This window comes from Euprymna scolopes, chromosome 31 (genome assembly GCF_053919585.1).
Source record: "Euprymna scolopes isolate OS-2025 chromosome 31, ASM5391958v1, whole genome shotgun sequence".
NCBI classification, from domain to species: Eukaryota; Metazoa; Mollusca; class Cephalopoda; order Sepiida; family Sepiolidae; genus Euprymna; species Euprymna scolopes.
This window is the reverse complement of record NC_136512.1, coordinates 2,229,949-2,251,641: the sequence shown is the minus strand read 5'-3', so window position 1 is coordinate 2,251,641 and position 21,693 is coordinate 2,229,949. Positions and strand designations below refer to the sequence as shown.

General features: G+C 34.2%; 1 protein-coding gene across 1 annotated transcript in view; it reads right to left on the bottom strand.

The window, feature by feature from the left end:
* The window catches only part of LOC145255585 (2-(3-amino-3-carboxypropyl)histidine synthase subunit 1-like), a 28,446-nt gene extending 7,352 nt beyond the window's left edge, over positions 1–21,094 (bottom strand). Inside the window, exons 1-8 of the mRNA XM_080114061.1 lie at positions 20,939–21,094; positions 20,096–20,172; positions 16,499–16,568; positions 13,228–13,291; positions 11,727–11,848; positions 7,189–7,343; positions 6,371–6,489; positions 1,213–1,281 (exon numbers count right to left, since the gene is read on the bottom strand). Of these exons, the coding sequence (XP_079970187.1) occupies positions 1,213–1,281; positions 6,371–6,489; positions 7,189–7,343; positions 11,727–11,848; positions 13,228–13,291; positions 16,499–16,568; positions 20,096–20,172; positions 20,939–21,017 (755 nt within the window). The 5' untranslated portion in view covers positions 21,018–21,094. The remainder of the gene's footprint in view (positions 1–1,212; positions 1,282–6,370; positions 6,490–7,188; positions 7,344–11,726; positions 11,849–13,227; positions 13,292–16,498; positions 16,569–20,095; positions 20,173–20,938) is intronic.
* Positions 21,095–21,693: the final 599 nt, after the last annotated feature.

Here is a 21,693-nt window from a genome sequence, read left to right as displayed (position 1 = left end):
CAAAAAAAATTGATTTAAAAAAGAAAGAACAAATAATAGTATCTACTTTGACTTCTTGTGTCAATTTCAACTAAAAATAATATCTATGTAATAGGCATGTCAAAAGTAAATATATACCACATTATTTAAAACACATAAGTTTTTGATTTTATTGTAAAAAAAAAAAAAAAAAATCCTCGCCATATTGTTTTGGGAACATGTGACATAATAACAAGGGAAATAACTCAGTTATGCTAAGAGCAAAGCAATTAATTCATATTTATTATTTTTGACGAACAATTTATTACAAATTGGCAATGGTTACACAGTATTTACCTCCCATTGGAACTCTCGGGTTTGTTTTACTGTACACATAGATTCGAAAAAGTTGTCAAAAAACAAATATATAACAAATAAATGTTATCAAAGGCAAGATAAGTTACTTTTCTGCCTAACTGGATATATTTTTTGTGTTTTTATTCAATGTAACATATTTATTCAGCTCGAAAAACATACAGTGTTTACCGATGTATTCGAAAATTCAAGATGGCGTCTCACACCCTCTTTAACACTGTAAGTTTGGAAAAAGGTGTTATAAATAAAAAACTATACAAAATACTATTAAAAACCCGCCGAATATATGTCAACCTACGTCTCGGTAACATGTATTGAGCGAGTTTTTAACATTATTTTATCCGGTTTTTTATTTATAACATCTTTTCCCAAACTTACGGTGTTAAAGAGAGAATCAGGCTCCATCTTGAATGTTCCAATACATCGGTAAACACTGTATGTTTTTCAAGCTGAATAAATTAAATTAAAAAATTTTTTTCTTTTAGCATAAATTCCAAAAATTAAGGAAAATGATCCAATAGATGTGCTAGATGTATTTTTCACAAAAATATCATAGACAAAAATATCATAGACAAAAATAGTTTAACATTTTCTATTTTTTTCGATGGAGGTTTCCAAGGAAAGCCAGGGCGATAAGTCAGTTTGTCACACACAATTTGTTGCACAATTCTTTCACGTACAAGAAAACTCAATAAATTCTATTTTTACTTGTAATTATTTTTCTATTGGATCATTTTTTTTTTGGAATTTTTAGAATTTATACTGATTTCAACATTGTATGCAATACTGTTTTCACCTGATATGAGTTTGTTTTGAAATTTACATAATACTGCGCAAACACCTAACATTTAGCAAACAATACGATTACGAATAAATTACCTGTATGCCGAAACATGTGGATTGGCTATCATCACAGATTCTAAATGGAATCGGCCGTCACCAAGATATCTGCAAAGCAAATGCAATTGATTAAACTTGTGATACTACTGACGTCCCCTCTCCAAATTGTTAAAAATTAAAAAAAAAAAAAAGAGGAAATAAGCTGATCAGCCAAAGAAATGTTATAGAGAGTAAGCATAGTAGAAAAGACAATGAAGTTGTATAAATATTGTTGTGTAGCGGTAGTAACCCATATGTTCCAGGTTCATTATACCCCCACCCCCATGTGGAGGAGGCAATGCACGGCACCAAATTGAATACATGTTTGTAGGCGGTGGGTGTATAACATTGTCTGAGAGTGTATATACATGTCACAGTCATCTATATGACGTGTGTATATGTGTGTGTTCTGTACATGTATGATGTTTGCAACGCCTTGTCAGACGTGTGCCACTCCCTCAGACGCTTAAAGTGCATGAGCCCAAAAATGACTTCCATCACCACGGGACCATTTTAATAGACAAATGCCTGAGGGAGTATCTATACACAGATGATGTTACATAGTCTTAGCTTTGTACGACAGCTAAGTCTCTCTCTCGGTTCAAGATGTTGAGATCCAACAACAAGCAAGATAGCCAGCAACAAGTTAAACTGCAGACCAGCTTAATGCGGGTACTGGTCGCCCGCTTTATTGTTTTTTAAATCAGAGATTTGCTTCTCCTAGAAAGGTTGCCTTCACCACGGCTTACGGGAGCCCTCTCCACCCCAACACACACATACATACACACAAACACACACAATGCTAGTTGGCCGTTGACCCCGAAAAAGGGTTCATTGGCCCTTTGAAAGGTCTTGTTTTTAATCCTACAGGGAGACTAGCCACCCTCCTCACCAAACAAATCTGGTGAGGGAACTAGTTTAGTCGCCGGTGACCTGACCATGAGGCAGGTAGTATTGGGTTACATGGTACCAGTAGCATATGACCTGACCTGACATAAGTGAGTGTTCCTAATGATGGTGGTCTTAACAGAGCTGAAAGAGAGAAACAGACCAAATACCAAGGTCTCATGTATGATATGAAAAGAAACTGGAACCTAAAGGGGATATCGATCATACCAGTTATCATAGGTGCCACAGGACTTATGAAGAAGAACCTAAAGTCCTACCTAACTAATATTCCTGGTGAACCAAGTGCAAAAGAGATTCAGACAATTGCACTTAAGGGAACAGCGAGGATACTAAAAAGAGCTCTCGGTTGGTTTCAATAAAAAAGCGGGGCAATGTTGGCAGCTGGTTTGGCTGCCCCATACCCGGCATTACAATCTTCAAAGGAAGAAAAAAAAAAAAAAAATATATATATATATATATATATATATATATACACATGTCTATATTCGTGTATCATCTAGTGCTATAAATAACAGTGTCTTTAATATAAGATAATGCGTGTATACAGAGTGTAGAAATATTCATGGTGTCCTGCATGTATATAAAATGTTCGTTGTGTGTGCGAGCGCTTCTTCACAAATGCACGTGTTACAAGGAAAGGCTGTCCCCTTTTCCATGTAAATAAGAAAGAGTATTAGATAGGTGAAAATGAGATTAGGATAAGCCAAGACTCGAACATTGTAAGCAAGGTTAAGAATTTGAAGTGTTAGAATTTATCAATAGACTAAATTCTATTAGAAATAGATATTGTTTATATCGTAAAAAGAATTGATTGTTTATTCTGTTTGGAATCGAAATGTTAAAAAGGTCAGCCAAAAAAAAAAAAATGAACAATACAAATTAAAAATATATTGTTAAAAGAATAGGTTAGAGTCATATGTTGAGAGTTCTTTTGTTGTCAAAAGTGTGAGCATAGCCACGTGAATGGGTCACGTTTGGAAAACACACTTGTGACGTCATAGTGAAGGGGGATTTTCAATATAGAGTCAGAGAGAGAGAGTTGAGAGTCAGTCAGTTGGCAGTCAGTGGGTAGCTGACCCTTTGGATTGGTTGGTTGGTTGTTTTTGTTTTACGGCATATCAACCTTTTTCAGGTTATTTAATGCCGAATCTAGTTATTTTGAGGAACGATTTTTAATGGAGTATATTTTTTTTTTTTAAAGTCAGATTCTATTTAACCCATAGTTGGGACCCTAACAGGTACTACCACTCCGGGTCAGAGTGGGCCTGGGAGCAATGGCAATTAAAGGGTGGCTCTACACTCCCTAAGGTCCGCAAGCTGGGGCCTCACCATCGGATATAGTTTTAGGTCATATCCAGGACCGACCCTTTGGAAGCGAAGGGTAGAAAATTAACCATGTAGGTCCAAATTTGAATTCTTGACGTCATCAGCATTCGACCGGTCCAATGAATAAAGAATCATGTGTTTTTGTACAACTGTTGTCATGTGTCATCTTTTAATAACCCAAAAGGTAATGTGTTAATCATCTTGTAATGAACGTTGTGTAACGCTTCGACGATTATGCATCTCCCCTCCTCTTTGTTAAGAACTTCTATACATCTCCAGTCAGTATCTATACAAAGTCCCAAGCATCCCAGAACTGTAATAGTATAAATGTCTTATCTCCCTCATCATTGTTATATATGCTCCTGTCTCTCTTTAATATGTACCACTATGCAACACACGTAGTTAACAAACGTGACACATAAACTTTCACAAACAGCTTTTTAAATCATAATAATATGTCTGCTCATCTCAGACCAAAAGAATCGCATATCTTCTTATTTGTCCAAACTCCTAAAAGAAAGTTATATTTTACATGAGTTTTATTCGTTTTATGGATTCCCTTGTCAGAGTTTGGCACGCTAAGTCTCTTTCTACATGTTCACTCATTACTCTCTCATCTTCCAACAGAGTTGTTTACACATCTGTTTGCTAACGGGTTTCTCACTAACTCCTCAGTTTGATCTCTGCTAACTAACTATTATATCTGCAAACCCAACCATGTGTTAAACAACACAATGCAGATGATCTCTCACGTAAACCTGAATTTGTTTATTTCTAACTAAATTCCAAATCTACTTTAAAATTCCTAAATCGACTTTATTTTATTTTTGAGTTAAAAATTCTAAGCTGTAAATACTCATTTTGCAAAATCTAATTGATTTATTTTTCTAATAACAAATCGACCAGATTATCTGGCATTGTCCAGTCAATATCCAACAGTATAAAACAGGGTTCTCCAAAGTATGGCTGCTAAGGTCTTTAATCTGGCTCGCAGAGCTCTTATGAAAAACTTTTTTAAATTTTGAAAATGGAAAGTGGTTTTTATATTTTTCTGGAAAAAAAAAAAAAATTAAAAGAATGAAGTTTTAAAGCAAAACTAACCAACAAAACATTAAACATTGTATGGGTATGCCGCGTTTTGTTTTTCTTCATCTTGACTCTGCCGTCGGCCTTCATTTTCACTTGTCTTCTGCAGCTGCGCAATGCGTCAGAGACAAGTTTCTCTTTTTAAAAAAAAGAGTTGGGTTTATAAACCACAGCAATAATACATTTGTGACGGACTCCACCCTCCTTCTCTTTTATCTGATTATGTCAGACATGCATCAATTTTAATTTAATACTAACGATAATGAAGACAGAGTTGAAAGGATTTTCAAAATTTAATTTTTTAACAGAAAATTCTGCACCGATTCAGACTTTGAAAACAAATAGTTTTATAGTTATTCATTGTTTCCTGGTCAATTTATTTTTTAATTTTAACCGGTGTAGCCCTAAAAAGTCAGCAATGTCTCCCACCGCCTTTGGCAACCCCTGGTATAAACAATTATTATAAGTATGTTTCTTGGTCAGCTAAAAATGTCAGAACATTTGTTTCTAATGTTACTTTACTTCTCTTTTTATGGAAATCACTCCAGACAAGGCATGAAGCCTCTTAATGTAAGGATCTAACAAGAACGATAGATGGTTATCGCAAAGAATTTAAAAAAAAAAAAAAATCAAATTGGCTTTTTCCGACTTCTTTTCCAGCAGCTTACTGTAAACTGCTGGAAGATGCCAATGTGACTATGGGTAAGATTCTGGATAAGCACTCTTTGTTTTTTATAGTGAGGTGCTTAAAACAGGTTTCCTGACTTTTTTTTTTTTTATAGGCATTTAAAATTGTTGCAGACTCTTGAAAATTCAGTATGTTATTGCTATACATCTTATGAGATGACTGACCAATTTTTATGATTTCAAGTTCAAATAAATAGCAACAGCAAGAATTGGAATACACCCTACTAAAGCCTGATTGTCACAACTGGTGAATGTTAAAAAATGCAATCTGGACGTGAGGTCAGTTTAGAAGAATGATATGCAATAAAATTTTGTTTTAAACTTGGAAAAAAATGCCAGTATAGAATGCTTCAGACTGTTTTTGGACCATCTTGCATGAATTGAACATCAGTTTTTGAGTGGCACAAGAGATTCAAGGAAGGCAGGGAGTCTGTAAGGGATGATAAGAAGTGTGTAAGAAGTAAGGAAGTCAGAACGTCAGAGCTAATTGGCCAAATAAAGAATTTCATCAGTTTAAGGGATTCAAGGAAGGCAGGGAGTCTGTGAGGGATGATGAGAGGTGTCAGAAGAGTAAAGAAGGCAGAACACCAGAGTTGATTGGCCAAATAAAGAATTTCATGGATAAGGACCGTCATGTGTCTATAGAGATATAAGTGCACAGTTTGATGTCAATGTCAGAACTGTACACACAATTATTTATGAGGAACCGAAGATGCAAAAGATTTGCATGAATGCAGCAGTCCACAACTCTATCCTTATCACAGACTATTTGACAAAGATGGACATCAAGACAGTTCCCCACCCTCCATATACTGTGAGACCTTGCTTCCTGTGACTTTTGATTATTCTCTAAGCTCAAAGGAAACCTTAGAGGCTATTGGTATGAGACAATTGAGGAGAAGAAAAAGGCTGTGATGAAGGTCATTGACACCCTCATACAAGAGGACTTCCATGGGCCTGTCAGAAGTTGTTGGAATGGTACAACCAGTGCATTGCAGCCGAAGGAGATTACTTCGAAGGAGACTAGAGTTTCACGTGTATACTATCAATAAAAATGCCCATCCCAAAAAAGTCTAAAAAACTTATTGAAGGGACCTCATATAATGAACAATAAATAAAACGTTTTATGCATTTTATTTTAATTACTTACATTAACGCATCAACATCTTCGAGCTTGGGTGATGTACAACCAAGAATCTCACCAGGTGACAATGGCTTCACTTGAGGGATAACAACGGAAAACGTTTCCCTTAACTCCTCAGCAACTCCCTAAAAAAAATAAAGTAGGCAAGATCAGTATTTAATTATGTTTCTGAATTTTGGATATTGAAAATACGTTATGCTAAAAATATCTTTGTTATTTTGTTATGATAAAAATATTTTTGTTATGATAAATATATTTTTGTTATGATAAAAATATTTTTGTTATCATAAATATATTTTTTTTATGATAAATATATCTATGTTGTGATAAATATATCTTTGTTGTGATAAATATATTTTTGTTATGACAAAAATATCTTTGTGATGATAAATATATTTTTGTTATGATAAAAATATTTTTGTATGATAAATATTTTAAATATATTTTTGTATGATAAATATATTTTTGTCATGATATATATATTTTTGTCAGGATAAATATATTTTTGTCATGATAAATATATTTTTGTCATGATAAAAATATTTTTGTTATGATAAAAATATTTTTGTTATGATAAATATATTTTTGTTATGATAAATATATTTTATTTATGATAAAAAAATTTTTTGAAAGCTATGGTAGTGCAGATAATGTTAAAAAAAAAGTAAAGTATTGGAAGTAATAATTTTCAAATATAAATTAATTAAATAAATATGTCAAACCAGGATGTTCTTTTAATTTTCATTTTCAGAAAATTAAAAAAAATGTACAATTGTGGAGGCGTGTTTATGCCTTGATATGACTACACTAAAAATAAAATTTACCTGAAGAGCTGCAACAAACTGAATCGTACTGACGAGTGCAATGCGTGTTTCGGGTTCAAAATTATATTTGATCGTTTCTACAAAATGAACGTTATCAATCTTGATGTCCACAAACACATACAACATTTGGATTCCTTCTGTTGCGCTTATTGGAACTGAAATCGAAAACAAAATAAAAGATAAAAGAAAATATTAAAAAAACAAATTTGATATTTTGGCTATTAGTAAATGGAAAGAATTTTTTTTTTTTTACAAAGGAATCACCACTTATCAAGGCCCAGAGGCCACTCGAGGATAAGGGTTAAGGTGTGTACAGTGGTCAAAAGAACAATATTATAGTAATCATTAGTAGTGGAAATTTGGTAAATTGGATTACTTAAGGGGAACGGCTCATCAAGAGTTTGTTTACGTTGGATTTGAAGACGACCATATTGTAGTCAGCTGGAAAGCAGGCAAATGGAAGAGAGTTCCACAGGCGTGCAGTTCTAAGAAAGAAACTTTGTTCACAGAATCTACATTTAGGTTTTTGCAAAGATAAAGAGTGGGGGAAATTATAGATAGTGTTTTCAACTAGACGAGTGTTTCTCGTGAATGTTTGGTGAGGGGGACCAGAGATTGGAGCTCAGATGAGCATTTGCCATGAAAATAATTATTAAACAGAAACAGGCTCGCAAAATCTCTTCTGTGAGAAAGAGGTTGCAGGGAAGAGAAAAGGGCATCCTCTACTTGCCTATGAAGTCTGTTTTGAACTTCAGGCAGGACAAGAGTTTCCTAGAAGCTCCTGCCCAGATGTGGCAACAATACTCCATCCTTGGACATACCTGGCTCTTATATGGGTAGAGAATTGCATTAGCAGTGAGATGTCTACTGGATTGATAGAAGGATCTCAGCGACCTTGGCAACGGATTTGATGTACATATTCCATTTTAGATCAGGAGTAAAGGTCAAGCCCAGAAGCTTGTCAAAATATGGAGCCTCCTCAAGACAAGAGACATTCATTTCAATTGATGCCAGACAGGGATCAGAGCGTTAATGATGTAAAGACAGAAGCTTGGTTTTAGATGCATTAAAATTAACCAGCCACCTCTTTCCCCATTGCACCACATGATCAAGATCAGAAGAGAGAGAATCAGAAAGAACTTGGTGATTTACGACCTTTGAAGTGTTGCCATAGATAGTAGTGTCGTCAGCATAAATGTCTACGAATGATCTTAGGATGTGATTTGGGAGATCATTGATGTACCTATTTACTATGCCTCCCCACGGGACAGAGTTAGACACCAGGGTCGTTTTTTAACGTGGAGAAAAGGTATAAAAATAAAAATTGTCTCAGTCGTGAAGGATTTCTCCTCCACCGAAAGAGAACAAGAAATAGAAGTGCAGCATCTGAAGAACAGATGGTGTTTATTTGCTCCCCCACTGAGCAAATTAGGCACAAGGCCGTTTTTAATGTGAGGTAAAAACCAGCTCCCCTAAAAGTAGGCAAAAAGGGGGCACTCTGGTTACCAAAAATAATAATTGTCCCAGTTGGTCAAAAGGCCAAGAAAGCGAGTTGGGCCAAGGGTGGACTCCTGAGATACTCCAACATTTATATTGCGAGATTCTGATTTCTGCCTATCGTTCACCACTTATATGAACCTATCAGAGAGAAATGATTCAATAATTGAAAAAACATTTCCAGCTAGACCATAGCTGGAGATTTTGTGGAGTAGACCTTTATGCCAGACTCTATCAAAGGCCTTTGATATGTCAAGAGCAATTGCCCTGGAAAGGAAGCCTCCATCGAGAGATTTCAAAGTTGAAGAGAAAAATATTGTTTATACCACTTTGTATTGATCTCATCGTGAGTGTTTTTTGTCAATGTTTCGGTCAGCTTATCCTTCAACTGTCTTCGCGTTTGTTGTTTGGAAAAGAAAAGGAAAAAGTTACTGGCTCCATAGATATTTTCATATTCTTTGAGTTAGTCTCTATTTTATGGTTATTGTTTTGTATTTATGAAAAAAATTGGTTGACAAACGGGAGGCAACTCTATTAAAGATCAAAAGGTATTTTCTCCCTTCTTTCATGGAAATTTTAAGGGAGCAAAAGAACAGTTGAAGGACAACCTGACCGAAACGTTGCACAAGATGAGATCAATAGTTCGATCAATACAATATAAACAATCAGTCGTCATCTAAAAAATTCAGAATTTTAAGAAACAGTTTGGTTGTTTTTGTTTTACAACATATCAACCATTTTTGATTTATTTAATGCTGAATCCAATAATTTTGGAAAAAGTTTTTATGCTTCAAGATTTTTTTATATTTTCAGATATTTATTCATGGAGTTTGGTTTGGTTGTTTTGAGAAAAATTGTTATTTTTGATTTTTGCAGAACATGATTGAGTTTTACAAAAGGGAAAGGGTAAAAAGCAATAACAGTAACGTTTGGTGCATTTTAGTCAGGAATTCAGTATCTTCAGACAGCCTGATCTGGTAGCATCAGAGGTCCTAACAAGTATTATCACTCTAAGCCAACGTGTACCTGGGAGCAATGGTATCTAAAGGTCAATTCCATATTTCCACAGTCTTGAAATCGAGCTACACCACTGGATGTCTTAAGATTATACCAAAGAGCGAAGAGAAAAAAAACAAAAACAAAAAAAACGGACGTAATATATTTTTAAAGCATTTAGCATGACACTATATCTGACATTCACCTTCACAAACAAAATGAAACATTTAAAAATTAATTTACAGTTACGTTTCTGAATTTTTGAGATGAGGAGTGGTTATTCGTATTAATTGGATTCATCGGACTACTGTTCTCATCTAGAGTGTTATTTTCACAACATTTCAGTCGATGTAAACTCTGACTTTCTTCAGGTGTATCTTGTCAAACTCGGGAACGTTTCTGTCGAACTTGGGAATTTGGATGGAATTTCTAACGGCCCTCCCCTTCATTTACTTCACGGGGCATGCATGTTCTCGTTCCATCAACCCTGACTGGATAGAGGTCCTAAGTAATTCGCAATTGTATTTTTTGATCGCCCATATTGGGAATTGAACCTTCAACTTTCAGGAAAAGGTTACTTTCACAACTGACTTTTCCAAGTACTCTAACCACTGTGCCATGGGTCCTTGCAGAAAGGGCAAAACGCAATAACATTAATGTTTGGTGCATTTTAGTCAGGAATCCAGTATCTCCAGACACCTGAAGAAGGTCGAAGGTTACATTGACCAAAACGTTGTGAAAATGACACTTCAGAGCTTTACGTTGCAAGTGAAATGTCGCATTTGCGAGTTATTTTTCAAAGTGGCGACTAGAAATAATGAAATGCTTATCTTTTGGTGATCGTGTTTGGTTTCTTTCACTGACAAACTTCCGAAGCTCACTACTGAGTGAAAAATATCTCTTCAACTTTTTTTTTTTAATAAAACAAAGTTAAATTAAACAATAAAAGTTTAATAGAATATACTTTTTTTTTTTTTAACGAAGGCGGTTTTAAAAAAACATCTGAAGAAATTAGAATATATAGCTTCAAATATTAACATAAAATTTGTATATTTAGAATTACACTTATTAAAAAAATATGGGAAAAAAACTTTACGTACATAATCATCACAGAACGAAGATGTCATATTCTAAAAATCACGTAGGTTTGGCCGGTAACGTTTGTATTTTTTTTTTTTTTTTTACACAGGAATCACCACATTATCAAGGCCAAGAGGCCACCCAAGGATAAGGGTTAAAGAGTGCACAGTAGAAATTGGACAATATAGTAATCATTAGTAATGAAAATTCGGTAAATTTGATAACTTATATGAAACGGCTCATCAAGAACTTATTTACATTAGACTTGAACACAACCATATTGTAGTCAGCCGTAAAGCAGGAAAACAGAAAACAATTCCACAGGCGTGCAGTTCTAAGAAAGAAGCTTTGTTCATGGAATCTACGTTTAGGTTTAGGCACAGATAAAGAGTGGGGAGAATTATTGATAGTGTTTTCAGCTATTTGGCTAGTAAACGGAAATATTTAGTTGTCAAAGGACAACTAAAGATAAATTTGTCTGTAGAGCCGTGTACTCAAGATGAATGCAAATAATACAAATTTGCTTTTGGATCAACATTTTTTTTACCATTAAAATTTCAAAGTTAATTGGTAAATTCTTTTTAAAAAATAAAAAGATATTAAAAAAAAACGAGAAAAAATTATAGCTATTGATTTAGAATGAATGCCAAATCGATAGTTGAATATGATTAAATTTGTGCCTATTTTTGCATTAAATACAAATTCCTATTAATCACTAACTGTTCATTGAACAGATACAATACTTAGTTCGCTGCAACTTATCAAAAGTTTCATACAAAGTCTCAGATAGATTGGCCTAGTAATTTTTGAGAAATATGAATATCAATAGCATCAGAACAGATACTACACTGTGATCTTAGCCCGAAAGCAATACTAATTTTCCTATTTAATTTGTTCTGTTGTTCTAACTTAATATACATGAATTACAAAATTCAACAAAATAATGAAAAAAATCTTCTTTTTACCCAAGCAACTATGGCCATAATGGATCATAAAATCAGCTCCTAAAGCTTTTGCAGTGAAGTCATCGACGCAACAAGCTCCGTATGTGACGTCGCCCATAATTAACGTTTCTGCATCTGTAAATCTATAAATAAATAAAAAAACACGTGATATTATTGGACAGGATGTGCTGCAGACATGCTCAAAGTCAAAAGAATAAGAAAACATTTAACATTATTGGCCAAAATATTCATATAAGAATTGTCCGCAAGTACCTGTGACATAACAGATAAAGTACTAGGTAAAATTGACACTCTTCTGTAGGTTAAAGATTCAATCCTCAGTGCAGGTGATATTCAGAACATAACTGTGAATTACTTAAGACTTCTACTTGGTTATGGCTGACGAACGAGAGCAAATTACTATCAGTACATTAAATAAAGGGTTTCATTTGAATTTCTGTATACAGTTTGACAAAATACACCTGAAGAAGGTCGAAAGTTATATCAATCGGAACGTGAAGCCACTCAATGTAAAGAGATAACAATAATGAAAGATGCTTATTGACCGAAGTCTTGAAGATAACAAGATTTTAAATAGGACGTTCTGTTTGAAATTCCGTGCAGATTCCCAGAGTTCGACAGGATACGTCTGAAGAAGATCAGAGGTTACATCAACCAAAACATTGTGAAAATAACATTCAAGATGAGAACAGTAGTCTGAAGAATTCAAATTATTAATCCTCATAAAAAAAAAAAATTGCAAATTATACAAATAATTTCTGTGATTATTTGGAAAAGTTACTCTTCATATTATTTGGATTCATTGGACGACTGTTCTCATCTTGAGTGTGATTTTCACAACATTCGGTCAATGTAACCTCTGACCTTCTTCAAATGTATCTTGTCAAACTCGGGAATGTTTCTGTCGAGCTCGGGAATTTGGACAGAATTTCGAGCGAAAACTTTTATTTACTTCACAGGGGTAGCGTGCTCTTGTTCCGCCAGCCATGTCTGGATAGAGGTCATAAGTAATTCGCAATTGTATTTTTCGGTCGCCCACACTGTGGACTGAACCTTCAACCTTCAGGAGAATATGACTTTTTACAATTGATTTTTCCAAATACTCTAACCATGGGTCCTCGCGGACAATTCTAGTATGAATTTTAGAAGCCTTAAACCTATTTTTATTTTTAGTTGTAAATTTCACTAATTATTACTACATATTAATGTATATCTATTTCTATATATATTAATATTTTTACTTATAATTTTTATATATTATCTATTGTTTATAATTACTGGTTCCCATATCATATTAAATTCTATACTAGGTCTACTTAGTAGTTGGTTATTCCCCAAATTTCAACAGAAACATCCCTGAGTTCGACAAGATACACTTGAAGAAGGTCGGAGGTTACATCGATTTAAACATTATGAAAATAACACTCAAGATGAGAATGATAATCCGATGAATCCAAATAATAACCAATCCTCATCTAAAAAATTCAGAAACGTTACTTACTCTTTTATGATATCTGATATGACACATGCATAAATAAGAAGGCCCTCGGGAAACTGCAAAGCAACTGAAATAAAAAAAATATATATTTCATTAGATCAATTAAATATCATCAAAAGTAGGAAATTATGTAAAGACCTTGGAACCCAAGAATTAGAAAGAATTTAATAACGCTCAGATCCTCATTTTTTTTTTTCTCTCCTGTTGAGAAGATCCTGTTCTATTTTCAGTTTGTTAGCAACTTGTTCTTCGCAAAGAAAAAGTTTACATCAACAATCCTGAAACTCTTACAAGTATTGAAAGAAAACATCAAGAATGAGGTCAGGGGAAGCAGCAAAATCCCACCTCTTCAATGTAGAAGTACCTGGATGTCGAAAAACTTTCTACTCTTAAAGCTTCTTTTTCCTGACTGCTTGTCTTTGAAATTACCTCCTTGCTCCTTGTTTCCAGGACTGTATCGCAGAAATTTGAATGTAATGTAAACAAATATCTTGCCGCACAACTCCCTACTAATGATGTCCCAATAAATCTAACCCCTAATCACAGTATCCCTGTTATATTTCAAAGCAATATGTCTTGTTTAGGGTGAAAACACATATGTTCATCAAGAGTCACAGCTTTCGCTTGGTGCGGATTGCGAACCCACAATTCTTATTTTTTGCCATTCCTTCCCATTCAGGGCAAGTTGGTTGATGGACGCTCGACTGTTGAGAGATGTCCAACCAAAAACATTTTCTCTCCACATTTCCCTTGGCTTTCCTCGGCCTCTTTTGCTTTTTAACATACCTTCAAAGCATAACTTTGACAAGTCGTACACATATTATATATACATATATACGGGGTGGAACGATAAAATTGTTGCAGAAGAAAAGACAACATAATTCCATTTCTATTTGATGAAAATCGTTTTCTTTTTTTTTGTAGAACGATAGCAGCCTTCTGTCGTGTCAGAGATGCACCGCTGTACAACTCATGCTATTTACTGATCCAAGTTATGACAACAGGACCATTGCCAGCACCCTCAAAATGGAAATCTGGATGGTTCAACGCTTGAGGGTACAGCATAACACATTGGATGACTCACGGTTATGGTCTTTGGTACGGTTTCAAGTGAGGGCCATATCATGCCACCCCACATGTTTGAAGTCAGCTTGAAAGTCAACACCAAAGTGTACCTGGATGTGCTGAAGAGGGTGATCCCTGGGTGCAATCAACTCTTGCTGGCAAACTCTGTGTGTTGCAGCAGAACTCGGCACTGGCCAACAAGTCTAAAGAGAACCAGTACTTCTCTCACTGTGGGCGACCGAAAAATACAATTTCGAATTACTTAGGCCCTCTATCCAGTTATGGTTGATGGAACAAGAACATGCTAGTAAAGTAAATAAAAGGTTCCACTCGAAATTCTGCCCAAATTCCTGAGTTCGACAAGATACACCTGAAAATCACACTCAAGATGAGAACAGTAGTCTGATGAATTCAAATAATACGAATAACCAATCCTCATCTCAAAAATTCAGAAACACCAAACACTTTCTTGTACAATATATTCTTTTCTACCTAAACCTTTTCTCAAGTCTTTTCTTCAGGTAACTTGATCATGTAGTAAAGCTGACATCTATTCATTCTAGCCATCTTCAGCTTCAATCACCGCCTTGATAGAGATTTGGAACTGTGAGCTCTACAAATATTCAGTGGATGGCTGTGATCTCAAGCTGGCTTTAGTGTTGTGGGAGGTCATGTTGGTGATGTTCTTTTTGGTTTTCATACATAAAGTAAATTTCACAGTGTATAAAACTTATTTAATACTGAAGATATTCATAATCGTACCCTATTTCAAAAAGAGGGAAAATATAACATGAGAAATATTTGGAATCAAGTCTTCCCTTGCTGTTATTCCAGATCATTTAAAACCATAGCAGGAAGTTTTAGTCTCCCCCTCCATCAAAGTCAGGTTTTGGGGAAATTATATATATATCCCATTTAAATCTAGATAAAACACCAGCACAATTTTACCATAAAAAATTGTCGGATTCAATATCATAAATACATAAGTGTTTAAATACAGTTCTTATCTGATAGCTAAGTGTTTTGGTTTCAATTCTAACTGATGACACCCAAGTCATATTTCTTTTTAAAACTTTTGAAATAACTACTATATATTGGGTACAATATAATAATTAATAAGGAATTGATTCTATAATAATATAAAATTTGCATGAATTAAAAGATAATATTAAAGCGTATTTTACGACCGGGCAATGCCGAGCGGTATGCTAGTCATTTATAATACGAAAGCAAAATTCACTCCTTCACTAATTTAATATAGCTAGCCATTCTTAGAAGGTTAACTATTCTATCTTTTATGGAATCTCTTCAGTCAATCTTATTCCCCAGGCAACACTGGGACACAGGCAGCTAGTTTATAATACAAAAGCAAAGGAAGTGGTTCTCAATTCAGAATTTCCCCCAAATTAAAAAAAAGAAAAAAAATGTATGATGAACGCACTAGTGATGAAATGAAAACATATTTAAAACTATTATGGAAACTTATCAGTTCGTTTAATTTTTTTATAAAGAAAATCGTTTTTAAGCATCTAATGGGAATTAGTAGGCATTACAACAGAAATATAGTAAGTATTGTTGAGTTATCTCTCTTTGTCTCTTGATATTGTTTGCAAAATGGTGATGCAAAACAGTGGTTCTCTGGTTATTCCTACAATTTTACTTTCTTATTTAGAAATAAAAGTACTTGATCAATTAAATATATATGTAGGTCAACACATAAAGATGTCTTCAAACTGATTATTTTCACTGAAATATGTTTATTTACAGAAATTTTGGATTCTTGTTCAGAATTTCTCCATATCAAAAAAAACAAAAAAAAAAAACTGTATAATGGATGCACTAATGACGAAACGCAAACATTTTTAAAACATGTAAATTGATCAATTAGTTTTATTTTCATGAAGAAAATCGTTTTTAAGTGTTTAATGTGAATTCATAGGCATTACAACACAATCTAGTAAGTATTAAAAAAAAATTGTTGAGAGTTATCTCCCTTCGTTTTTTGATATTGTTTTGAAAACGACGATGTGAGATAGTGGCTCTCAGTTAATCATAAAATTTTATTTTCTTATTTAAAAGTAAAACTACTTGATCAATTGAATATATTTTCATTTTGTCATGGATACGTATGTACATACATTGTACAGATTTTTATTCTCGTTTAATTTGCTTAGACGGAATTTTGGACAAGAACGTGTTTGAAACTCACCTCTTTTGGATTGAAAACTTTTGATCTTCCACACACTTTTATAGATTTCAAAATTATAATTTTTGGGGAGCTGAAACGAATAAAAAAATAAAAGACATTATATATTTAAGAATTCAGGTGATAAATCATCTCCCTCTCAGTACAGACCAATAAGTCTCCTGTGTGTTATGAGTAAGTTGCTGGAATCCATATTAAATAGAGAAATAGTCAACCACCTCAGCAGGAATAACCTTCTTAGTGACACACAATATGGTTTCCGCTCTGCAAGATCTACCGCAGATGTGCTGATGGTTATATCTCACAGGATTAGTGAATCTCTTGACAAAGGCTTCCTTTCTAGGGCAATTGCTCTTGACATATCAAAAGCCTTCAACAAGGTATGCCATAAGGGTCAAGATTTCCAGCTACGGTATAACTGGAAATGTTTTCTCAATTATTAAATCATTTCTCTCCATAAGGCTCATAAGAGTAGTGGTAGATGGACAAAAATCAGAGGCCTGCAGTATTAATGCTGGAGTCCCTCAGGGGTCAATCCTGGGCCCAACTCTCTTCCTGATCTACATCAATGACCTCCCTAAACACATACTTAAATCATTCGTTGACATCTATGCTGATGACACGACCATCTACAGCAACACATCAAAGGCTGTAAATGACAAAGTTCTCTCTGATTCTCTCTCCTCTGATCTCGAGTGCGTGGTTCAGTGGGGGAAGACGTGGCTGGTTACCTTTAATGCATCTAAAACCAAACTCCTATCCTTACATCATCAACGCTCTGATCCCCATCTGGCATCAATTGGGATGGATGGCTCTCGTCTGAGAGAGGCCCCGTATTTTGACAAGTTTCTGGGTTTGATCTATACTCCTGATCTGAAATGGAACACGTACATCAAGTCTGTTGCCAAGGTCGCTGGAAAGATGGTGGGATCCTTCTACCGCTCCAGAAGATATTTCACTACTGATGCAATTCTCTATCTATATAAAAGCCAAGTACGTCCAAGGATGGAATACTGCTGCCATATCTGGGCAGGAGCAAATAAAAACAGCCTATCCTGCCTTGACAGAGTACAAAATAGACTTCGTGGCTTAGTGGGGGATGCCCTTTTCTCTACCCTGCAACCTCTCTCCCACAGAAGAGACGTTGCGAGCCTATCCTTGTTTTATCGTTATTTCCATGGCAGGTGCTCGTCTGAACTCCAATCTCTTGTCCCCCCTCGCCAATCTTTTACGAAAAACACCCGTCTAGCTGAATCCACTGTGAAAAATTTTCCCCACTCTTTATCTGTGCCTAAATCAAAACGTGGATTCCATGAACAAAGCTTCTTTCTTAGAACTGCATGCCTGTGGAACACTGTTCCATCTGCCTGCTCCCCACCTGACTACAACTTGGATGTGTTCAAGTCCAACATTAACAAATTCCTAATGAACCGCCCCCTTAAGTAAACACTTCATCAAATCTCCACACTAACGTAATGTACTTGTAATAACCCTTATCCCTGAGTGGCTTCCGGGCCTTGATAAGTGGTGACCACTGTGTAAAAAAAAAAAAAATACAACAAATTTTTGATCTACAGACTTGAAATTTGGTATATAGGGTATTTAGATATATGGAAAACTTTTTAATCGATTTTCATCCAGAAAAAAAAAAAAAAAAAAAAGGGCTGCTAAATGGGTTCAAAATTGAAAAATTGGTACTTGGGAGTCATCAGACTTTTATATGTTTGTCAGCTGTTTCAGTAATGTGCATGCTTGAAACGTTCATATGACAGATTCCTTATGTTAAGAATAAGTAGGTTTGAAAACACGGGTTTGTATTACTGTACACATAGATTCGAAAAAGTTGTCAAAAGACAAATATATAACAAATAAATGTTATCAAAGGCAAGATAAGTTACTTTTCTACCAAACTGGATATATTTTTTGTGTTTTTATTCAATGTAACATGTTTATTCAGCTCGAAAAGCATACAGTGTTTACCGATGTATTGGAAAATTCAAAATGGCGCCCGACACTCTCTTTAACACGGTAAGTTCAGGAAAAGATGTTATAAATAATAAACAAGACAAAATACTGTTAGAAATTCGCTCATTATATGTTACCATGACATAAGTTGACATATATTCGGTGGTTTTTAAATCATATTTTATCTAGTTTATTATTTATAACACCTTTTGCCAAACTTACCATGTTAAAGAGAGTGTTGGGCGCCATTTTGAATTTTCCAATACATCGGTAAACACTGCATGTTTTTCGAGCTGAATAAACATGTTACATTGAATAAAAACACAAAAAATATATCCAGTTTGGTAGAAAAGTAACTTATCTTGCCTTTGATAATATTTATTTCTAATATATTTGTTTTTTGACAACTTTTTCGAATCTATGTGTACAGTAATACAAACCCGAAAACACTTTTTAAAGATCATGGCAAGCAGGTCTAATGGTTATCATACTTGACTCACTGATTTTGGATTTTGGTTTCAGCTCGAGTATTTCTTTTATTTACAAGAAGTGAACTATTTAGAAAAAAACATAATAATTGCATGCACATGTCTTAATTTCTTTCCGTTTTTTTTTACTTCATTGTTTTTTTTAAAAGGAATTTAACGTTACGTTTAATACCTACGGTATTTTTCTTTATAGTAAATAAGAATTCTGCATTAATTAGAATATAATATTTATCCATATTTTACGATTAAGCAACGCCAGGCAGTATGCTAGTATATATACAACCCCATTTTTATTTTTCTGCTGACAGTATAGGGAAAGGGTAAAATTTTACCCCTCCCCCCGAAAATATATGTAGCACTGACAGCCAACAGCCGAGTAGTTAAGACGTTGCTATTGTCATTCTACTGTCTGCAATAATTGCCTCATTTTATAGAGAGTTAATGAGCAAGGGAGATAATTAAATTGCTGATTACAATAGATACTTTGAATTGCACTCAATTACAAAAAAAAAAAAAAAAGTATTTTTGAACAAATTAACTCTGGTTATTTTCTAATGTATGTTCACTTACTATTTACAGTAATATGGATTTTGGAATCGTTTACAAATATGTTATTTTTGACGTCCCATTCCAAGAACTGACCATCAAAGGAATGCATTACCACAGGACATCTTCCCAGCAAACTACAACATGACTGTCTTCAAATCCAATGTCAATAAATATTATTGGGCATAAACTGTCCACATAAATAGCCTCCAAATGAGTGTTTTGTTTTTTAGTTTTTATACAAGCCTCCAACCCCCAATCACTTCAGTAATCTAACTACTAACCCTAAGTTCAAGGTGGCAATGGGGGCTGACCCAAATTTAGGTTTAATGGTTGTAATTTTTTTTTCCAGACAACAATTAGTTCATTAAAAAAGAAAAACAGGTAAAAAAAAACAAAAAAAAAAAAACAAATAACTGTTACCAAATGCAAGAAAATTTACATTTCTACTCATCAATATCATTTTCACGTTACCAAACTTACTTTCATTTATCATTTTCAATCCTCTCATAATATTCGTCATCATTCAAATGACAATATTATTTCATTAACCTTTATTCTTTTGATGCATTGGTTAAACAAATAAATAATAAAGAAGTACCTTAGCGACGGCATGTTGCAAATCTGGGTTGTTTAAAATTTCTTCGGGGATTTGATTAGCTACTCGACGTTTGGAACCTGCAAAAATGGACAATCAAAATTGGAACAAAGAAAGGTTGGCAATTATACAGTCTAGTAAACAACAACAGAATAAAAATGGGTGAAAAATAAAACAAAAATAAGGAACTCCTTACTTTTTTGCCTCCCAATGTTTCGTCTGCTAGAATTTTAATCACGTGATTACAGTGTAGCATCAATAAAATAAACCATTCATTCAAGTGCCGCTTGTTATGGATTTAGCTGACTACGATATTAAAACTCACTTTATTGGTACTTATGCACTTATGTTACCGGACTGGCGGGTCGGGTCTATTATAACTATTCCGTACTTTCACCTAACAATTTAATAAACAAAAAGATATCGTAAACCTTGAAGGACCGTTTGAATACATTGATTTAAATTTAAAGTGTTGTGTAATTATTAAAAAAAAAAAAAATTCAGTTGCGCTTGTACTTCATTTCTTCGATTTTGAATAATTTCACAATTATGAATGAATCCACGTGTACTCCCGTGGATTACATAAATGTTCCATTCGAAATTCCATGCAGTTACCCATATTTGACAAGATACACCTGAAGAAGGTCGAAAGCTACATCGATCAAAACTTTATGAAAATAGCAATCAAGATGAGAACAGTAATTTCCGAAGAATCGAAATTCATGACATGTGTTAGGTTTTGTTTTTTTAAATTTTATAACAGAACTTTTTATTTACGTTTATCGATCTGGTAATGTAGTTCGTATAGCAATAATAGATTAACAATAATAATTAAATTATACTAACCACCAGAAAATACTTTTTTCGAGCTATTATTAGCTGAAATAACCACAGCACCATCGTATTCCTCCGTTGTGTCCGCCATATTTGTTTTCGTTATTTGAGAGTTACCTCCCCTTAACGACTAAAGATTTCCAGTGCTTTGCATAGATTAATGAGCTTTTAAAAACCAACACATTTCAGTTGAAAACATTATTACATATGTCAGGACGAAATTAGCTTAAATTCCAAAAATTACTAAAAATAATCCAATAGAAGAATAATTGCAAGTAAAATTAATATTTATCAAATTATCGTGTTTTATCGTATGGTTTAATGTAGAAGAGTTGTGCGACCAATTCAGTATGGCAAATTGACTTATCTCCCTTGAGTTGAATTGACTTACATTAAGGGCCCACCATCTTTAAACATGATAAATGGGGACGTAATTGTGGCTGATCTTTTTAACAAATACTTCTATCACATCATGTACTCGATCATTTTTCATAATTATTGGACTTTATACTAATTTCGACATGGCACGTAAGTACGTAATGATTTTTTCCACCAGAAATTCGTTGTTTTAAAAAGGTCACCACTGTAAATAAGCACCAGAGATGCAATTTAGTTTCAATCAATTGTCATGCCAGAGCAACCGAGGTTCGTGTTGTGACGTCATTCTAAGTAAACATAAAAGGTTGCGGTCAGAGAAGAACGCAACCCCCCCCCCCCCAAAACAAAACAAAAACAAAAACAAAACAAAAAAACAAACAAACAAAAAA